The following is a 23655-nucleotide window of genomic DNA, read 5'->3' on the forward strand; positions in this document are numbered from 1 at the left end:
GTTTGTGAATATATAAAACGAACTGAACGATGACATAATGAGCATTAAATTTGAATCGCGCTGAAAGGGAGGGAAACACTTTTACTCGAAACAGACGTGGCGTATTTCGAAACGCGTTTGGCGTTAAGCCTGAACTATCCTAGCCTTCAGTGTGTTTTTCTGTGTCAATATTTCTTTTCAGATGTAGAGCTTTCATGTGGTTGTTGAATAGCATGCAAATCAAGAGTGAATACTAATCTGAAAATAGTCAAAGCTTGCAAGCTTTGGCAGACTTGCGAGTCCTTGATCAACATCAGCAGAATAATTCACTCTGTTAAAAATATCTTTCCTTAAATACAAAGTTATTTTAAATGGATATATTTGCGATCTGTAAATGACGTTCCCTTCAAGAAGGCTTTCTAGAAACACATATAGTTAGTTCTGTGATAGTAGAAAGACCTCAAGATGCGGAAAGACAGATGGTAGATGCGATTCACTCAGTGGTACAGAACTTCAAAAGGAAAACGATTGTACCTGTGGAAATTGTCTAAGATGAGACAAGTGTTTATGACATGCGACGGAGGATGTGGGCACCACCCCTCTACCAATACGGTTAACCGGTATAGCGCCACGTCCACTTTTATCTAGATAACCATACGTGTTCATTGTGCTAATATACTAGTATATAAACATACATACAAATTTGGTTCTTCATACAGTGGCTTTAAAGCTAATTAATGTTAGACACTGGATAATACATTGACATGTTACAAGGTGTATGCAAAAGCATGGATACGGTAGCATATATACATAACGTGTGTACTCATATGTTGAGTATGATCCTCACTATGATCCTTTGAAGCACTATCATTAGATTACAGAAGACATGTACATACTGAAATTATAGGTGCGCAATGTTATGCTGGAATAAGTAATTAGTACAGTGAATTAAAAGTTAGACCCTAGATTAGCACTGTTTGGTACAGTGTCTTGCTACTGAATTATTTGTACTGTTTCCTAAGTACATTAACCAATGTACAAAGATATTAAAACACGTGTATTAGGTACACAGTAATTAGTGGATACCCAAGCGTTAGGTAAGTGCTACTTTAACATACATTAACAATAGGTACTTCATACAATGCTGAACAGGCCCACCAGCGGCCGAGCGGTAAAGTCGCTGAACACTGGTAGTTCGGTCCGAGGTTCGAATCCCGCGAACGGGCTGGCTGCATGGGCGTTTTCGTGGTTTTCCCCATGTGTAACGTGTATACGAGCCAGTTTCCCTTAGAAAGTCCTCCACGAAAGGCATCCCTCCTCTTAGGCAGATAGCCCTAGTGTGCTTTGCCATAATTAAATACACCACACCTCAAGATGCTGAACAGATAATTGGTGCAATTAATTTTAGAGTGGGGCTCTAGTTAGTTCTTTGCGATACGGTGCCGTGTTACAGGATAAAATGTGCAGATGCATAGTTGCATTATCATATATACAGAACAGAAATTCATATACATATATACAGAAATTTTGTGTACAGACACATGATTATTCAGTGCGTAATAGATGTATATTAACTATACAGTGCCAAGATATGTGATAACACTAGTAGATACATGGGTACAATTACATATAAACAAGGACAAGCGTATATACGCTTATATTTGGTACATAATAGACATTGGTGACATAAACATTTGGTACTTACTTCATATACTTAAACTCTAGATCCATAAAATAATGTTATAACTAGTAATACGTGCTTATTAATTTCATAATAGGACGCTAGGTTGATATTTTGCCTTACTGTGTCACGTTACGTAGAAATGTATGCAGGTGCATGGGTACAGCTTCCTATTTACAATGCTATACTGTTTTCCTATTTACCATGCTATACCTATTTACAATGCTTATATCATTCACAAGTGTTTACTATGCTTATATCATTCACAAGTGTTTATAAGAGTAAACAATAGATCAGACAACTGAAATATGCCTACAGGAAAAATAAGATTTTACTTTATAGAAACACGCTCTGAAAGTGGCCTATAGAAACACGTTTTCCTAGGAAGTCTGTTACACAATTCTAACTTATTATGAATTAAGAATTAAATACTTATTTACACATTGTCAGAAATTTATCTAATTTACTTTATTTCGTCTTGTTAGAACTTCCACAGTTTCAGTTATATAAATATTACAAAAGCAGCGAAAACTTTGTATTAGAAACAAATTTATAGTCTTATCAAATTTCTCATGTTCAATACAACGCGTTTAAAAAAGATCAAGGAAAGTTTATTTACTTAAAAATGATGATGGTTTCACACTGGAGAGGAAAAAATCAGCATGTATTCAGCGTCTTTGACGAATACTCACAGGAAGCGAATCGTAAGAGACCCAGGGCCCACCAGCGGCCGAGCGGTAAACTCGCTGAACATTGATAGTTCGGCCCGTAGTTCAAATTTTGACGAACGGGCTTGGCTGCATATGTGTTTCCGTGGTTTACCCCATGTGTAACATGTGCACGAACCAGTTTCCCTTAGAAAGGTCTTCACGATAGCATCCCTCTTCTTAGGCAGATAGCCCTCGTATGCTTTGCCGTAATTAAATAAACCAAACCATTTTCAAAACCAGGAATCTGAGAAGATAGCACATTGTTTCTGTTGGTGAAGAACAGTTAAGTTTAGGCTACATATCGAATGTAAGCATCTGATTTTTTTCAATCTTGCTTATCAGATAATACATGCCTTACTTTCGCAAAATTTTTAAGTAAATAAAATGTTCTTGGTCTTTTTGAAACGCCTTGTATTGAACATGAGAAATTTTATTCTAGATTTATTATATTAGACTATGAATTTTTTTCTAATACAAAGTTTTTGCTGCTTTTACAATATTTATATAGCTGAAATTGTGTAAGTTCTAGCAACCTGAAATAAAGTAAATAGAATACATTTCTGAGAACGCGTAAATAAGTATTTTATTATTAATTCATTAATAAGTTAGAATTATGTAACAGACTTCCTAGGAAAACGTGTTTCAATAGACCATTTTTATAGAAAACGTGTCTATAAAATATAATCTTATTTTTCTATAAGCATTATTTCAGTTGTCTGATATAATTGTTTATTCTCATAAACAATTGTTTCATCCTATAAATAAACTTATGTACTTCAATGCAGTATTAAACAAAAATTCAAAAAAGTTGCTGGAAAACCACTCTGTCAAAATCTGGCTTGATATCGAATTAATAAGTAAAGATATATTAAAAAAGTATGTAAGATTTTCACATGGTTAAAAAACTCGGTAAAGCTATTGCTGATTCCTTACAGAGTATTTACCTTATGAGTATCATTTACAGAATTGACTTTTGTTTTTTAGTAAGCGTATATAATTGGATAGTAAAATGAGATATGAAATTTTCCGACCAGTACCTTATTTCGGATTTCTTAATGTTTGATGTATTTTTAAAATGCAAGAGGATTCTGTTATCTTCATAAGGATCAGCAACTTCACGATATTTGTGGATTTTTGTGCGTGCTTTCAGATGTTGCTAAGCGAATTTCGTACAGCTTACGACATTGATTGCGAATCGTTGCATCATACATTCACCTCAGCAAAAATATAACAGTAAAAGTGGGTTTCTTGGCAAGTCATTCATATAAGCATTACGACCTGGCATTAGTCCAAAGGGGATATTAGCTATGATACTTTTCTGTTCCTGAAAATGGCGCCTAAATGGAGAGGGCGAAATTTGTGTTTCATTTGTTAAATTTCTTAGCAGTTCAACGACCATATAATTGTCACAGAAGTTTGATATTCTTATAAACAGCAATTGTTTAAGTAGAACTTTACCTTTTAATTGGCTTGTAACATAATAAATGATCTAAAGAACTAAAAAATATAAATACTAACAAATCTTTTACAATAAAATAAACGATAAAAATACTAACAAAGCTTTTATTGAAAAACGGAAGCGTGAGTTTCCTTCCACAACAAACAACTTATAAATCTCGCGCTTTCTGTAGCATTCTTACACAAGGCGTGGTTTATTTGCCATTTGTACAATGCAGCATATTGGGTTGTAGCAAACAAAATGGTGGATTTTAAGAATAATTAAAGATGAAGAGGATACAAAGAAGTGTACTAGTGGAATCAAAGTTCCAGCGCCGTAAGTGCTTTTTTCAAACATGTGGCAAGATCATATATACCGCTTTTCCATGTCTGTGGAAGTGATGAATTCCTCCACTGCCCGAGAAACTGTCGCATTGTTAGCCAAAGTATTACTTGCACCAAAAATAGTTCAAATGTCAAGAAAAATGGTGATGTGTTGGAGAAATATCAGAAGGATATGGAAAAGGGAATAGAGAATGAGACACAATTTTCCATATCTCAAACTGTTGATCTGCTGCATGGTTGACACTGCCATATGGAGTCGAGCGGCTTCCATATGTATTCACAAGTGCTGGCAATTTTAAGACACAAATTAATCATACATTTGGCTCATATTTCCAAGGGCCGTAAAACAGTTGAAAAGTATACGGTTAGTGCCTGGGCGATTTCTCGAACAGTTTGTTGTGAATCTGATTAGATAGATACGAGTATAATCCTTTAACTTATTCGCCCACCAGCGGCCAAGCGGTAAAGTCGCTGAACACTGGTAGTTCGGTCCGAGGTTCGAATCCCGCGAACGGGCTGGCTGCATGGGCGTTTTCGTGGTTTTTCCCCATGTGTAACGTGTATACGAGCCAGGTTTCCTTAGAAAGTCCTCCACGAAGGCATCCCACCCCTTAGGCAGATAGCCCTAGTGTGCTTTGCCGTAATCTCAAAAAATCAAACCAAACCAAAACCTTTAACTTATTCGAAGAAATGAAAGAAATACGACGACCATGGGGTTTCATTTGTTGGCTTAAATCTCCTAACGAAAATTTTCTAAATCGATGGCGAATTGATATCTCATAAGTTGTGTTTCCTTTGAACGCTTTCGATGTTTGTACTGCTCTCGCTGCAAAATTTCCCAATTTGAACTCTCAATGTTATAACAAATTAATTGAGTGGGTTATTCGATTAATTGAATGGGTTATTGATATTCGATATATTCAATGTTTAATGCTCATTAAAGGAAAAAAAAATACTGCAGTTGCATCAGCCCTGTCTGATGTTATCACGTGACTTAAAATTTTTATGAACCTCGGTGTCTGCTTCCTTCCGAAAGTCACAAAAACCCTGATGCCATTCATTGGTCACTTCATTCAGTAACCTAATACTTGTAGCAGGGCCAGCGCTAGACTTTTCGCCACCCGATGCAAACTCTGCAACTTCTAAATTCTACCGCCCAATTTCTTCCTAAATTTTAAGTTTTGCTTCTCATAAATTTTGCCGCTCGCTGCGACTGCATCGACACTGATGCCGTTTCTGACTTGTTGCAATCCATATTTCGGTCCTTTTACTGAACAAAGTTTGCCTGGATTCAAATTCCGTTGAACAGGATGACTGCATGAACGTTTTGTTGTTTTCAACCATGCCTAACATCAATACGCACCAATTTCCCTTAAAAGTCTTCTCTCTCAACACATTAAAGGTAGGGGATCTTGACGAAAGTAGCTAGGTAACGCGTCGACTGCTTCGTCTCGTTTTTCGTCCTAGAGCGGGCGATATTTTGTGTAATTATAAAAAGATTTACACTTAAAAAAGTTTATGTAAACTCTTAAAACTACAAGAAATATTAAAAAAGAACTAAACACTAATTACAAAAAATATTTTAAAGTACATATTTATGAGAAAAATCTAGTATTTTTTTATTAGTGTGATAATGTTGATAACACTCGCCACGGTGAAGAGGTGCATTGCAAAACTCGCATTTGAAGCAAGTCAGCTTTCTTTTTTCATGTGCCGCATAAACTACGCAGTTTCGTTGGGCATATAGCTTTTAGCGTTTATTTTCTATCCTAATTAATTTGTGCTTTTTGATGTCTAGCGAAAGACGTCCAGGTGTATCAATTTTATATCGTGGAGTCCATGGTGCCGAGTTCGATGTACCAGGCTCTTTCAATGTCCATCAAATCGTCTGCATATATATCTTTATTTTCACGTGAAACCATATTGAAGGATTTCAAAATTTATTGTAAGTAGAATTTGAACAACCGAACAGCTTCAAACCACAAAACATACTAAATACAAATGTAAAGTGGGGCATGGATTGCGCAATCCATGCGCTAGCTACAGTCGAGATAAATCCGCAAGCTACAGTCGAGATGCACAAGCTACAGTCGATATAAATCGTATTACTACGACTCCCGCCTTTAAGTTACAGTCGAGATAAATCGTAGTACTACGACTCCCGCCTTTAAGTTACAGTCGAGATAAATCGTAGTACTACGACTCCCGCCTTTAAGCTACAGTCGAGATAAATCGTAGTACTACGACTCCCGCCTTTAATGTGTTAAACAGATTACCATGGTGTCCTTGGCCATATTCAAGCAGCTAATCAACTTGATTTTGGTAATGAACTGTTTACGTGTACTTTAACATATATATGATCCCCTTGTAAATAATATTTAACATTCATTAAATACATTTCTGCTTATTTAGCAAAACTTGATATTAGTTAGTTATAAATTAATATTTAAGAGCGTCGATTTTAATTTTCTCATTTGATGCATAATATTAAAATTTGCACCTTTTTTCTCGCTATGCATCCTATTAGTGAAAATATACTAGTTTAAGTATCCTGGTGTTAAAATTAGAATTATCACTTGCCTTTTGGCAAAAATAAATGAATGCATTCAAGCTCGCATACTTTCCAAGGAATACTTGCTCGACCTTTTATCGCTAACAAATGTAATACTTTATTCAAATGGTTCTGTTAATAATGTTTAAGTTAGCGTACTCTGCATATAAATGGTCTTCTAAATCGACAGCTCTAACAGATCTAAATCTTTACACGTGCATACCCATTCTGAGCTCCTTTCCAGAATTGGTAACTTTATCCTTGGGAAATACTGAAATATTATTAATGCATGGGTTGTTATTTCAAACTTACAGAATATAGCTTTAAACAAATATTATAATAATGGGAATAACAGCACTTTCTGTAAGGAAGGTCTCCCCATCATTCGCCAAGCTGACAATAAATGAAAAATAGGGGAAGGGGCATTCACTTTGCCACTCATCTTAACGTTCAATTAATTTTCCAGCATTTAACATTCATTTTTCTTACATTCTCGGCATTGTTTTTCTTTATTCTTCAATTTTTTTTCAGGCTCCAAACCAACATTGATGACAATAATTAATCAAGGTTGTCATTTTTCCAGTGACTTTTCTTTATTTTCAGTTGCCAAGAGACTTGACAGATTATTCCGCTTCAGAGACAAACTTCCCTGACAAAAGCAAAGTGGTAATAATACTTGATAAACCTCTGTCCCCTTCAAAACTGCATACAGAACCATTGAATCGGTTATGGTGTTTCTCGTGTAACACTAATGATTAATCCTGGTTCGTACCACAGTCTGGAAATTACTTTAGGAAACAAAAAGTGAAATATCTTCTATATATAGTGAAATAGATTTGAAAAGTCTTCTACATTCTCGTGATATTATTTCTTATGCAGAAGTCTGAAATGGTAAAGTATATCAAACAAAAATGTTGACAGTGTTATAAACACGGCTAATAAAGAAGGGGTTAGATATCGCTACAACTTTAAACATCCTGAGCCAACATTCGGTATTTCTTTTAAGCTTCAGAATGATTTGATTAAAATGCCCGTCTTAAATGAGTGAAATCTTTCATTGTGGCCATCTTCAGCAGATGATCACCTCTGAAATAATCAGTATTTCTGAGAACATATAAAGATCGGTAATGAACATCATCTTTCTACAGCGACCGCCCTACACAAAATCAAATTTATCCCGAAATGTAGGTGATTGACTTGGAGAAATTACTTTAGTCTCTATAAACCGCTTTATACCAGTTTGAATAAAGCCAGTTATACAAGTTTCAATGTTAACATATAGCCGCACAAATGAGCGAGTCTGTGAAAGAATTTGTCTGTTGATGATTAAGGTACGTTCTGAAAACTTAGAATTTCTTTTCATATCTGAAAATTAATATATGTAGTTTATCAAAAATTTAACTTAATTCTTGCAGTTCGATTTAATGTTCTTGCATTCGAATATTATTTAGAAAGAAATATATTAGAATCACTTGGCATTCCACAGATATTAAAGAAGAATAAGTAAAGTCTTGTGAATAAGATATTTGTTAAGAAAAAAAAATCTTGAGTTTATTCCTTACTTTTGTACGGTTCAGCTTATGTCTCTTGTGAGGAAAAACTGAAGAATATGTTGTATGCTTGCATCATCAGAAATTTAAACGAATTCCAAAACTTTAACTTTTCAAACAAGAACTGTGTAGAACCAGATCTCAAAACGTTTTATAAATACAGAATATAGCTTTAAATAAAATTCTTGTTAATTTACGTATCCTTGGCTACTAGACCTTTAATGAAGTGTGTAGCGACTATTCGCTGGTCTTCTTGCAATATTCTTCTTGCAACTTATATTTTATAGAAGTAAAGGTTAAAGTACACCTTTTTACCCTCGCTCAAAGAAACGCTAAGACGGTTCCTCTCGGGCTTACAGGAAGGCTTCCACTTGGGCTTTAACCTAAGATAGCAAATAAGGAACTAAAATTTGTTATAACTAGTTAAACTTTGGCAGAAGCTGTACAAAAGTAACTAAACGAGTTGCCCCGTAACTAAATCTCACCGGCAAATACTAACAGACACGTAGGATTACTGCCGAACGTAGCAAGATAGGCTTAAAGTAACAACATGGCCCGAAAGCAGAACACGCGATCATGAGAACTCCTGAGCTCTTCTGTGGAAGTGATTGAACTTCCCATTAAATATTGGTTCTACTTCATTTACACTAAACGCAATACTGGCAGAAAGTAGCAGGTGAAAAAAATAATTTAAAGGAAAGGGTATCAAAATTGAAAATAATTGTTAGAAAATTAAGATAATCCCTACAGTTTGTTACGAAGACTTCGAACTTTATAGTAGTTTTTGTATCAGTTTAAAATACAGTAACTAAATTTTCTGTCAGACATTCTGGCATCAGCGGCCATGTGATAAAATAGTGGGTGAACGAAGTATTTCGCTGAGTTCAGTTTGATGTGCAGACAGCAAGCATATTTTCCGAAGATTTAGTAAATATTCAGAAACTATATTTTTAATCTTTAATTATCCAGCTTAGTTATGAATATTTTAATATTTCTCTTCGCCCATCCACACACAAAGTAATAACTTGAGTATCTATACTATACGAAAAAGGGGAGTTATATCCAGTTATCTGTGTTATAGTCTATAGGGAGTTACGTCCATATTCTAGAGTATAGATATCTATACTATAGTCTAAAACCTATTACATTTAGTTTTTTAGAAACGGACATTAAGTGTTTCCTGTAAATAATAAAGAGGTAAATTTTCTTTTTACATGTGAATCTTTCATATGTATGACTTAAATAAATATCACTGATGGATAGCCATTTCTATTTTGAAGCAAAACTGATTTTTGAGACATCTATTAACAGCTGCTTTTCTTCAGGATTGTGCTGATGCTGTATAACTTTGAGCGATGAGTCTGCATCATTGCAAGGCACAAAAATTATGCTTTTTAGAAAACAACTATTTAAAAATCTAAATATTCCTTCTCTTTGATCTGAATACTACTATATAAACCGATTTTATATAAGTTGAATTTATACTATACTTCCAGGAGAGAATGTCTAACGGGATGAAGAACAGCAGCCATATTGACTTCTGACATAGAGAATGATGCAGCAGATCCTGCTCAAAATTATGAAACTTTGAGCGAAAACTTTTTACTTTGTAGTCAAACTCAGCGCCTCAAAATATATGAGAATAACATTTTTTTCTTTTCTGTAACACAGCCATTACCGATCAGTAAAATAGGCTGTGTGATTAGAATCATCTGATCTTGAAATACTGTTCCGCAATAAAAGTTATGAATAAAACTTTAGAGGGTATTTTAAGACAATTGTAATCCGTTCTTTACGCGAATAAGTAACAGCTCATGTTCACGATTGCAGGTGCTCAGAAAATCTCTGATTCGTTTGAAGAAGGCAAGAGGACCTTGATTCTCGGTAAAGACAGGGTAATCATAAAGCTCTGTCACACCTGAACAAACAACGTGTGATAGATGCTATCTACATTTAATATCTATGGTTAATGCCCTGCGTGAAAAGAAACTACAAAATAAAGCTATTATACAGCATTCATAAACTTGTAAACAATATCATTTGGTGATGAAATTCATGAATGATTGGATGCTTGAAATTCACCTTTTTACCGACAGCTTAACAAATGGCGATATTTTGATATTTATTTATGCAAAAGGCATAAAACGCGGCATTGAATAATTAAGAATCTACATTTATCATACATAATTCATTGTAGAACGCAGATTATAGCACTATCAGAGCAATCTAAAGATTATTTTCAGTGTGCATTGAATTTAATCCAAACGCTATCTTTCAGCATATTTATGCACAATTAATTATTCGGTTTAGCTAAATTTAAATGTCTATTTCTTTTAATGTAAGCATATTCGAGTAACCTTTTATCTGTTGTGTTTACTGTAATACTAGGGAGAGCTCAAATCAGGAGGAACGATATGTATGATTACAGAATGGAATATTTCGAAATCGCATTTGTATTAACATCCGTTTATATTATGCACATAAGACTGTATTAATACATATAAAACTATACTATTCGCGTACGTAATAATATCTATTTGGACGATGTCAAATTTTCAAGACTATTCAAGATGAAATAAATCTCTACCTGTCTTCTATTTAAAGTAAAGAATTTCTTTTAATACTATATAATCAGATACTTGTATTGTATAATTTTATTAGATCCAGTGTATTTTTATAATAATGAAATGTTATAGGCAATCTTGAGATTACAAATGTAAAACATTGACTAATTATATTTAACTGAAAATTTTTATGATAAGAATTTATAAATTTTCATGCACCTTTTGTCGAAAATACATTTCCGGTTTCACTGGCAGATTTCTCGATGAACTCATGTTTATGTCTTTATTAACATAAAGTAACAAATAAATGAATCAGGCGGTTTACAGTCTCTCACATAATCAATTTGAAAACGGTATTATCATCAGTATCGAAACAAGTAGCCTGGACATGTATAATAAATGAGTTCTGATTGTGAGTTTTACTTTGGTAACTTCTCTTTTGTGTGTGTAATTCATGTTTCCTTAAATGCTTTGAAATTCTAATTTTCATAAAACTGCATTAGGAGGAAGCAAATAAAGTTTTTTAAATCTATCACTTTCTGCTTCTATCCGCTGCGAGAACGGATGTCTGTAAATTTGAAAGGACTTGAATGTATAGTTTTCCCCTGAGAGACTAGTCTTAATCTCATAAACAATGAAGTCAAGGTCAACTTGTGATGCAGACCAGACAGCAATTATTGCCTCGAACCAGAACATGACAGTTCAAATTACTAATTACTTTCATTTCGAAAAATTTTTTTCATCTTTAGCCTATAACGAGTTAAATTTGTACGTAAGCTAGATAATATAACTTTCGGGCGGATGAAGTCTACTTGTCAGAGAATACGTTTTCAATGTTTAGTATTCTAGATATAGTTTTCGTTTGCCATACACATTAATGGCCAAATTAGTGACTACCATTTGAAATTATGGATTTTATAAGAGTTGAACGCTAATGTGACTTAGTATATCATACTAAAAGGTACAAATCAATGCTATGGTTGTTCATAATTTTTAAAAAATTAAAAACTAAATTTTAAAAAGTAATTTAACATTTTCATGAAAACGATACGTACTAAATTATGGGAAAGTAAATTTCTTAATCTTTCACAGTTGTCAACAGTTCTTTGATGCTTTGTCGTTTTGCTTTAATTATAATCTAGTAATGTCTTCTCATAAAGTGATTAATTTATTTTAGTTCATCAAGAGTCATGGTATAGTACTATGACTGTATGGTTGTTTCTGTACTTTATTGCATGATTGTGCCTGACTAACCAGCTTCTTAAATTGACTCTAAATGTTTTTGAATTGGTTTAGGTGAGAGTTATTTCCTGACAATTCTAAGAATGAAAAAGCATTGCTCTGAGCAAAAGCATGACAAAACACACAGTTCTGCAGAAATATGAATGTCTCATCATCAGAGGTTAAAATCATGGGTTGGCACTTTTAAATTTTACAATATCATCGATGCATTTTCTGCTATTTAAAATGCAGTTAATCGTATAAATTAATCTCACAGCTTTCCTATCTATTCACATCTTATAGCGTTATTCTATTCACATCTTATAGCGTTATTCTATTCACATCTTATAGCGTTATTCTATTCACATCTTATAGCGTTATTCTAACAAGGGCACTTCACGATAGGCGCTGTATATTCAGGCAGCAAATCTTCTAAATTTTCTTTTAGTATGTGTCATTCCGTCACTATCAAACACAGATATTATGGTTTCATCATTCTAGAAAACACTTTCTTTTATTTTTCTGGATGATTTATTATCTGTCGTTGCTTTGAGATATTTTTAATCTGGCATTTAAAGCAAGATTGTGCCGCCCAGGTGGTATAGTGGTTACGGGAGTTTGCTGCGGTACCGATGGGCCCAAGTTCGAATCCCAGAGAAGGCATGGATGTTAGTAAATATATAGTGTCTTCGTGACGTGGGGGCACTCTAAAATATATGGCGAACTGAAAGTCCTACCGTGTGAATTGGTGGTAGGGAAGAGGGCTGGGAAACCCTAAGATCAAACCCTGGGGTGTTCTTCTTCAAAACTTGTGTGGAAGTAGAAGTCCAACCTCCTTGGCAGCCATCCTCCGTGAACTTCATGGACAACAATAACAAGGAAGTTTGTAAAGTCTGCATTGAAAACATTTTAGGCACTTTCACATAAATCATTTTAATTTTTACATTTAAGCACACTGACGTAAATAATTTTAATTGCCTCAGGTCATTTCTTTCTTTCATTGGAACAGTTTTTTAATTCTGTCACATTATGCTATTGCGGATCTTTTCTCACCTTTATCAGTTTAATTTTCAATTAGTTGAGAACATTTATACTTAATACACTGTTCAGAAATTTTTCCTTTGCTCGTTTTCCACTATTTTCTCGTAATTTTGTTATAAGTGTTATGTTCTATACGGGAAGAAATTGTTTTCTATTTTTTCTGTATGTGATTAACCAAATTCTTATGCTGTGCTTGGCAGTTACATTACTTATTTAAAGATATTGCAGCGTAAAAAGTCTCACAAAACAGCCCACTAGCTTTATTGATAGTCGACAATTAAATAAGCTATTTTATTTTTAATTCTGATTTCAAAGTATATAAGTTCACTCATATTAACACATTATGAGACTCATTTTCGAACATCGCAATGTGAAACTGCCTTTCAGTTTTGAAGATAAGATCCGTTCTCTTTACATTTTTTTGGTCCTTCCTGATATTATTTAACTGTAACATTCTGTTCCAAGATAAACTTATTTTTATATAACGCCATAGAATTCTCTTTAAACTAGAATAAAGAAGTTATACGTTATGAAATCTTAAAATCCCGTCCTTTCCAAAAAACTTTTCTACACATTTTGGCCACTTATTAATAATAAAAACTCAAGCATTAATTACAGAAATATGTCAAATATAGGTTTTATCACTTATTTATAAAGATACAGCTGAATTATTTTCATACGCAAATTAATTAAATTGATAATTTAAGAATTAAATTTGAAATTTAAGAATAATACATATTCATTTTATTAATAGTTTAAGAATTAAGTTGAAGAGTTATATGCATTTTTGTTTTGCTTACAGTTACAGTTTTATGCATTATTTCATTAAAAAAAAAAAATTACGAGTAGTTCCTCAAAAGCCTGCAGTAAAGTAGGAGACTGTTTCAATATTTTAAGGTACTTAACCATTTGCATTAAAATTATTGATTTAAAATTACTGAATTTTACAGTTTAATATTTAATAATTAAATAAATTAGCTCAGCTTTAACTTATAGAAAAATAGGAAATAAGTAGCTTACTTAAAATAGTTATATATTTTAAATTAAAAATCAGCATAGAAATAATAAAAACTAGCCTGACAATAAAACAGAGTCAAGTGAATCTAATTTAATTTCATTTAGTAATTGCAATCTTAAACTGTACGCCATTTGAATCATGGATATAATACTGGTATCAAGAATCTAAAAGTATATTTTATTTAATAATATGTTAATTTACAGTGGGATTATCATGTGTGTCTTAATTGTTTTCATTGAAAATATTGAACACAATTTATCTTCTTACTAATTGCTAATCATTCCTTTTAATAACCAGTAGTTGTATCTTTGCTAAATTTATAATTATATTTATGGGTCCACAGAACACGACCAATACCAGTTGCGATGAAGCTTTCACTGTATATACCAGCTAAAGATTAAATATAGAATCGGGCTTTTTTTTAGAAAGGACTTGCTCCAGATGTTTCGCAATCTATTATTATTTTCATTTCCTGTTCGTTGTAAAATAATAAGAAACCCACTCCTATGAAACTTCCTGCCTTTTCTTTTCCAATTCTGTTTTGAATTTTGGAACCAAAGATTGAATACAATAGAAGATTTGAATCGGAAAGGGATCATAGTCCTTATCAAATCCCGAGCCACCGGAATTGTGAACTTGCCTTTCATAACTTTATTCCATCGTGCTTTGGCAGTCTTGTAAAACATTAAGCTTTAAGACACACTACTAGGCATTTACTTGTATTTATTCATATTTCGTCAGATTATGTCATAATCTGGAACAGAGAACTGTGACCTTTACTATCATTAAACGCATTCAAGGTTATTTCCATATAGATATTAACAGTAGCGATAAATTTGTAATCCACAGAATTCTTAATTATTTTGATTTGAAAAATTGAAGAATTTTTTCGAATACTTTTATGTTACAATATCTATGACTGTAGTGCTAATATTATAGGTTTTGAAGATTTTTGGAAATCTTTTACATTGTAGTGTCGAAAAGCGTATCTGTTATTATGACAAGTTATTATTTTCAAATTACCTGAATTTTTATGGTATATTTTTTAAGTTTCTCTTCGTAAAACTAAATTTAGATAGTTTTGTATATTAACAGATTTATGAGATTTTGTCCCTTTATAACATAGACTTGGTACTATTAGAAAAGCTTAGAAAATTATTAGTTTAATGGGGTGGGAAGGTTTTCTTGATTTGAATTAAACTGTAAATAACTGAACAATTAGATTATAAACGTCTAAAATTACATTTGTAGAAAAACATTTTACATGTTTCTTGCACCTGAAATATCCATTGCTTTAAACTGTTATAAATAGTAACAACTTCATAGTGAAAAAAATTAGAATTTTACTATTTTATAATATTCCTTACCATGCCAGAGTATTATTATACGCATTAAAGAAGCTGTTTTTTAATTTTTGATAAATGACCAAGGATATGTGCGAGAAATGAAATTAATTAGTTAAAAATTAGTTAAAAATGAATACAGTTTTCATGCAGTCGATCGATTGTATTTTGCTATACTTGTTCCAAACATAATCTTAAACTTTACGTGGGGTTCTGAGAAAAATTAAAGCCCGTATACATTTTGCTTTAGAATAAATAGTAAATCTATAATATAATTCGTTAAGCATGAAAGCAAGTGTGCTCATTTTAGTACCGATTCCATCATAGCTTTTCTGCATCAGTTTCTACTAGGTTCACCTTTCAGAAAATATTTTGCAGGGCATTAAATTATTTATTAGTGAAAGTTCATTTTTCATTTGATATATTAATAAATTACTTCGAATTTTTCTCGCCTAGTTATAAATTAGATGTTAATTTTAGTTTAATATTGGGCCATATAAAAAGTCTCCGCGTTTTTTGGTACATTTTTGAACAAAAATTTTCTTTATTGAAAATCAATTTTAATCACCTACATATTGACCATTATAATCTATGACCTATGGCTATTTTTCGGCTAGCTGCATAATTCCATCGGTGTAGAACTGCTGTGATTTATCGTCGAAAAACTTGGCCAAGTGATTTTCAAGTGAGCTTCGGTCAGCCAATTTTTACCATCAAGAGGGTTTTGCAGAGACCGAAGCAAATGGTAGTCTGATGATGCAAAGTCCGGGCTATACGGTGAGCGCATCAAAACGTCCCAACCAAGTTCCATCAATTTGTTTCGAATCACCAAAAATGCTTGCAGCCCAGCATTGTCATAGTGGAACACGACTCCCTTTCTGTTGGTTAATTCTGGTCGCCCTTTCTGGACTGCTTCGTTCAAACGGTCGAGTTGTGCACAGTACAGGGTCGAACGGATGGGTTTCAACAGTTTGCAGCAGCTCATAATGGGACAATTCCCTTCCAATCTCGAGAACGAAATTTCTGGAACGCACTCCTGGGTCTTTCGTTCACTCACAGCATTCTCACCGTACACCGTCTAGTGGCAAAAAAGCGCGGAGACTTTTTATATGACCGAATATATCAATTAATGTGTTCACTCAGGGAAATAACATAGCCAGTTTCTGTATTACTGAAAAATATATATATGAATTTAAGCTTTCCTTAATAAGGCGTAAATTTGCGTATTTAAAAATAGTTTTTTAATTCTTTTCGTTCATGTCATTCAGCACGATCCTGAGAGCTTTCTGGGTTGAACTTTTGAAATTTCTCTAGTAAATTATATAAAAAATTAAGTAATTCATTCTCGAGTGAAATTTTTTTGCATACTCGGGCATCACATTACTTTTGACCTGATTTTTTACTAAAACTTTTCACATATTTTACAGTTCACCAATAAACATTTTAGTGTATATTTATAAAATAAAATGTTTATAAGTATCGCTAATATTTATAAATATGGTACAATTCCGTTTTGAGGACCGTAAAAAATTGCAGCGAAAATATATACGCAAAAGCACCAAATCTAGCAAACGCGCCCATTTACCAGCGCGCCAAATCTAGCGTACGCGTTGATTTCAGATTGCGTAAGTTTATATAGTTCTATATTTCTTAAGACGCCACTGAAATACTAGTTTAATTTTTAAATCTTTTTTTTTTTTTTGATTTTAAATCCTTTTTTAATATCCTATGGATTTAACAATTTGGGAATTGCCCATGACGAAAAATCGGCAATAGAATTTTGGGCAAAGTGCAGAATCACCCACTGTTTGACGCGTTTTTAAGAATTGCGCATACTCGGTATCCATGTGCACATCGACCTATTTTCACTTAAAAAGAAAAATCCCAGAATTGCACAAAAATGGCACTGCGCACACCCTAGGCTTTATCTATGTACACATCGACCTATTTTCACTTAAAAAGTAAAACAGCGGCCGAGCGGTAAAGTCGCTGAACACTGGTAGTTCGGTCCGAGGTTCGAATCCCGCGAACGGGCTGGCTGCATGGGCGTTTTCGTGGTTTTCCCCATGTGTAACGTGTATACGAGCCAGTTTCCCTTAGAAAGTCCTCCACGAAGGCATCCCTCCTCTTAGGCAGATAGCCCTCGAGGCTTTGCCATAATTACACACACACACACTTAAAAAGTAAAAAGGAAATTGACAAAAATCCAATTGTTTTTACCCTTGTAAAAAGCGGCAAACAAATTAAGTGAGCAATTCTGCACTTTACGGAGAATATTTTCAAAGAAAAAGGCATCATTTATTATAGAAAATTACGTTTGAACAACAAATGAGATGAAATTATGCTTTAGCGATAAGTCGGTAGCGAAATAGCGATGCAGGCATTCATTTAGTTATGTTTAGCAATTTTTATATAAATTATAAAAAAAATTATAATAATGATCTGAAATAGTTATTTACTCTTTTGCTTCCATTCAGTCATGTTTAGCCTTTTTCATATAAATTATAATAATAAAAAAGTATTATATGAAATTAACCTTTCATCTAAATTAAAACATCAATCTTAGATAGTTATTTACTACATTATACTTCCTTTCTTGCCGCAATTATTTTTGGCAGCATTGGCATCAACAATATTTTGGCGAATTTTTACGGCGCTCGAAACCGAATAGTACCATAAATATTTTAGTATATCCCTTATATTTATAAATATTTACTTAGTTCCAAGTACCTCTTCAGAGACATTCCTAACTTTAAAAAAAAGGGTTACTCGTTTATCAGATTACGAAACTGTTGAAAGGAAACAACAGATATAAACAGAGGATCAAACAGCAGATATTTAATATTCTTGTAAATCCTGAAAAAAGTATCAAATTGTTATTCTTTATTTCAAATTAAATTATATACAAGTTATTTCAAAATAAATATAAATCCCTACAGTCTTTTTTAAGTTTTTTTTTTAAACTTCTTTTTTATATCAAAAATCCGTAAGTAACAGCTATCAGTCGATAGCTGTTGTATGTTTTTTTGATTTTCAAGAGTCTGATATAGGCCACGTATTTATAGATAAAATCATAAGAATGATGGTTAAGATGCTGCAGGAGAATTTATACAGGATTTTTTAAAATATCCTAAAGTAGTTTTAAAAGATCGTGAAGACTATTACACAGTTTGTTTTTCCTTTTAACTTATAGTTAAATGTCATTTGCTCTTATGGAGAATAACGAAATATTTCTCTTAAACGAAATATTTCTTGAAATCCGTTGTTAACAATTTCCTTTTCCTTGTTCTTAAGACATTAATAGAGATCAAGTAACTACAATCAGAACACTTCAGAAAACGTTCAAAAAAGTTTAGAAGGCCGTCTAAAATCTTCATATTGTAAAAAAAAAAAAAAAAAAAAAAAAAAAAAAAACTTAAACCATCATTTGAGAGAAGCTTTAAAATTTTGTCCCAAATTTAAAATCGGAAACAATTCAACCTGACATTGTCACTGATTATATATACGCAATAAAACCTATATATTTAAATCTGAAATTATATGTTCCTCTTCCATTTTTATTTTATTTTTTTAGCGTTTCAGTTTGGAATTTCTGCTCAATAACTGAATGAGATTTTTATTGTTTCTTTATGTTAAAATAAGGTTTTTAAACATGGGTTACGTAAAAATGTTTTTTTTTAGTTTATGTATTGTCGACATTTGCCTATGGCTTTGATTACATTTTACCCAACTAACATATTTTTACAGTCATAAGGTGCTAAGTATCATTTTCTTTTCTTGAACGAAACAGAAATTAAAAGCCCTTGATCTTTGACATCTGCTTAGTGTATCTTGAATATCTGGTGAATAAAAAAAGTCTGTGCGACATTTGCGGACTTAGAATATGAAGAGGTCCTGAACTCCGCTTTAAAAGATCATCAATTCAGATGAAATCTTTACTGAATACCATTTAAAACTGTGAGGGTGGTGTGTAAAATTATGACTAATGACAAGCAGGTGCTGAGAACTACCTTTTATATCGCTGGGTAGGCTAGCTATCTTTTTAAATGATGGATTAAAAGGGTCAAGAAATAGCTTCAAAACGCAAAGCATTATTCCATTCTAGATAAAAATTTACCTGGATTTAATTTTTATTTTTTTATAACAAATGATATTTTTGATTAATTTGAACTTTAATCTCCTCTACATATTGCGTTTTCTTTCATTTTCCGTCTTTCGTAGCAATCGAAGTATGTCGAAAGGGGGTTATTTCAAAACTGACTCTTAGTAGATGCAGTTTTAAACTGCGTGGCTCGATTGATGGATGATAGTTTGAATTACGTATACTGTTTTTAATTAGTGCATTGTAAAATATTTTGGAGATATAAACAGTTTTGAAAAACTAGTAAACAAACATCCAGCTTAGAAATACCAAAGAAATGAATGTTAGGCTCTGTGTGCCTACGGTCGTTAGAGTTTACCTGAATACGCATCTCGAAGGGTTTTGGTTTGGCTTTATTAGATTATGCCAAAGCACTCGAGGGCTATCTGCCTTAAGGGAGGGATGCCTTCGTGGAGGACTTTCTAAGGGAAACTGGCTCGTATACACGTTACACATGGAACCACGAAAACGCCCATGCAGCCAGCCCGTTCGCGGGATTCGAACCTCGGAATGTACTACCAGTGTTCAGCGACGTTATCGCTCGGCCGCTGGTGGGCCCACCGCATCTCGAAGGGACGGGATGCTTTTTTCAGCGAAACTTCCTCATATTCCTCCTTACACATCGAAAAAACTTCAGAAACACCAATGCAGCCAGGTCATTTACTGATCTCCACCGAAGGCAAAATACTAGTGTTCAGCAGTTTTACCTGGCCATTGATGGGCACTTTATTATTATTTTTTTAATCTATCGATTTAGTCAAAATCTCATCTAAAATCAACGTAGCTCTATTTGTTTCATTAGTTTTCCTTTTGAATTCTTTTAATTCGTTAATTTTCTCTTAATTAATTAATCTCGATTTAAAAACTAATTCTTATAAGTTATAAATTATGGTGTAGCTAGTTTCATTTAATTTGTTATTAATTTTTTTTAGCCCAAAGTTTCGTTAGCCCAGAAAGGCTATTAGTCTCAAAACGGCATTTTGCGTCGAATCTAAATTTCCGAATCACTTTTCAAATTGTTGCCACCAAATATTATCGCCCTGTATTACATTTAAAGCAACTAAATAATGAAGGATCTACATGAATGAATTGTATGTTTGTCGCATTTTGAAAAAGCAACGGTACCTAGAGTCATCAATTTTGATTGACATAGTCCTACACCAGAACGTAGGCACCCGGAAGCCGGAATTTGTAATTTGTTTTATTGTCTATTTCATAAAATTTTAACCAATTTTTGAGATTAAAAAAAAATCAAAAATTTCAAAGCGAGCAGTGGCAACACTGGAAGGAATAAAACATTTTTATCTCCAGCGCGCGAGACTGTCTATCGGTAATTCTAAGGATATGCTGTTTTTGAATATTTTTAGCTCAATATGGCGGTAACCCAAATGCTCTTGAAACGTATATAAGTCTGTAAATTTAAAAAAAAATCGCCCGTTTAAGCGCAATATTATTTATTTATTTTTGAGAAATTATAATGTTGTTTTTGCATCAGTGAAAAGTTTTTTTAAACTATACTGTAACCTTTCAGCAAGCGCCTGTCATAACAACAAACGGAAAAATTAAGCTAGTAAAGTACTCATTGTTTAACTCCAGAAGTTGAAAATTGAAGCTTGAAATATAGTAAACTTTCTGCTCTGATTTTTCATTTTTGCAACATGAATGTGGCCACTGAAACCTGAGTGATACTAAAATGTCTTATGTTCAGTAAGTTTTGATCGTTTACTAATTCATAAGTAGTATATCTGTATAGTTTACTTTATTATTAAATGCGAATCAGTTCTGAATACCTAACCATTATCTTTCAAATCTCTTACATTGCTAAAATAGTGGTTAACTTTCCGATATTTGATGTAATTAGGAACTCATAGAAAGAAGTGCATCTTTAATTTTTAAAAATGAGGTTACGATAAAAATATTTTAGAGATATTTTCTTAAAAATATTAAAAATCTGATCAACATAAAAATTTAGTTAGTAGAGAAAACTATTGAGAAAAAATACGTTATATCTGTATCTGACAGGAGCCTTCTTATTGTTTCTAAGCTGATATTCGACCGAGGCTTCTTACATAGTGCGATTTTTCGTTTACTAATTAATGAATGTTTTGACTTCAATTTCAATTAACGATACAAAATTCTTTTATAAATATTTCAAACTTTTCTTTGTGTAGGCGGAAAAAAGCAGTCATTGTTTTTATCTTCACACAGGATTAATGTCCTCTATAATTCCGTTTCGTAAATTTATTTTAAATATACATTTAATATACCATTTTACTATTTTTAAAAATACTAATTATATTAAATAATAAGGATTATGAAACATGCATCTACATGTATATGGCAAGCTGTTGTGGCTGAAGTACTCAAAATGATATGGTTGCCTGAGACTGAAATATTTTTGAAAATGTTTATGCATATTTCAAGGAATGAATATTGAATTTTATATTATTTTATTTAAGGTATTCTGAGCCGCTTCCGGCCTGTACCTGCGAAAGATGACGAAGAGGGGACCAATCTCAAAAGCCCAGTAGAGGATGGTGGAAAGATAAAAAAGATGGCCGCTGAAGAGGGGGTCCAGTTGAAGAGACAAGTTGGTCTCTTCAGTGCAGTCTTCCTTATTGTTGGAACTATGATAGGTAAGTTAATAAGTGTTATAATTATTGCAGTTTTTGGTACATTTTGGTTCTCAGGAGAAAAGCTGATGTGGTCTTCAGTACTTCGAATACTTATGAGGTATTTTCTCTTGCCTTTCTACATATCTTCGTGATGTAAGTGGAAGCAAGCTCGACGCATTTTTAGGAGGTTCGAAGGTCGAACCTCCTAAAAACGCGAAGGTCGAATCCCATCGAGGGCACAGCAGATTTCCTGCCATCGAAATATTCCAAATGGCTGTAGAAGTGGCGCTCAAACTATTGAAATTTGGTGAATGATAATTCATCAGCACGGGGATTTGGTGATTGGGTCTCCCAGTCCTCAGTTGCCCTTTAAAAAGAAGAGTATATATGACATTTTCTCCATCCTTTCCGCTTACCTTCTGGGTGTAACTGGAAGCACTCTCGAGTTCGAATCCCAGCGAGTGCATTGCATATTTTTCATGTTTTCCCCATCAATTTTCATAATGATTCTGCATAGTATATTTAAATTTCTTCGAAGCAATACTCACTTCTAAGTGTAAATAGGCGTTTAGAATAACACAAAAAGTAGTCAGAGGAATTAGGCATGCCATATATGTTGGAGGGAGTGAATAACCATAATCGTAAGATGCCAGAAGCCTAAAACTGGCAACTTGAAATAAACGAGACAGAAAAGGACTATGTTGTTCCAGATTAATTCTCTTGTAGACTATTATGATGTTTTTATTATTATGCTTCTTTTCAAAGTTTTATTTGTTTTAAGTTTGGTTTACTTTGTTTAATTATGTACATTCAAAATTAAATCTAGTATACTTCTAAAAATATTTAAGTATGAATTCATATCTATATCTTTCAGTTTATGAACTTTTATTACTATAAATATACTTTTCATACTTTTCAATATGAATATATTTGTCTTATCCATAGGTTCCGGAATTTTTATATCACCCAAAGGTGTTCTTATTCGTTCTGGCTCCGTAGCAATGAGTTTACTCGTCTGGGCGGGCTGTGGTGCTATAGCATTAATGGGTAAGTAACTTGAATTCTATTTTTACTGTTTTTGTACCTCATCATTTTTTAGACTGCATAAACGATAATACCAATAGATACTACGAAATTCCTATGTTTAAGATGCACTTTTACATTCTGGTAGAATCTAAATTCAATACGAGTTAATAATGGCGAAATATTTCTTTTACGACCTAATTCACTGAAATTAGAGCTCAAGTCAAAAAACCATGTTTCAGATGAAGTTTAATGATCTCCTCTTATCTTTTTCTATCCTCAGCTTTTGAAGAAAAATGGGTAAATGAATTTTGTGAGCCTTCTTAAACTAGGAAGAAAATTATCGCAAACTGTGATGATGAGGGACGAAGTAAGCGACCTTCCATCATTAATGATGACCTGTTAAAGAAAGTTGATAAAACAACACTGGAAGTTG

At 33.0% G+C, this 23655-nt stretch overlaps 1 protein-coding gene across 1 annotated transcript in view; it reads left to right on the forward strand.

Moving 5' to 3' along the window:
* The window catches only part of LOC118198698 (b(0,+)-type amino acid transporter 1-like), a 135378-nt gene that overhangs the window by 21651 nt on the left and 90072 nt on the right, over window positions 1-23655 (forward strand). Inside the window, exons 2-3 of the mRNA XM_035370441.2 lie at window positions 22041-22217; window positions 23142-23243. Coding sequence (XP_035226332.1) covers window positions 22041-22217; window positions 23142-23243 — 279 coding nt within the window. The remainder of the gene's footprint in view (window positions 1-22040; window positions 22218-23141; window positions 23244-23655) is intronic.

This window comes from Stegodyphus dumicola, chromosome 1 (assembly GCF_044657685.1).
Source record: "Stegodyphus dumicola isolate Sdum_Otavi_A_Nest chromosome 1, ASM4465768v1".
In the NCBI taxonomy this organism is placed as follows: domain Eukaryota; kingdom Metazoa; phylum Arthropoda; class Arachnida; order Araneae; family Eresidae; genus Stegodyphus; species Stegodyphus dumicola.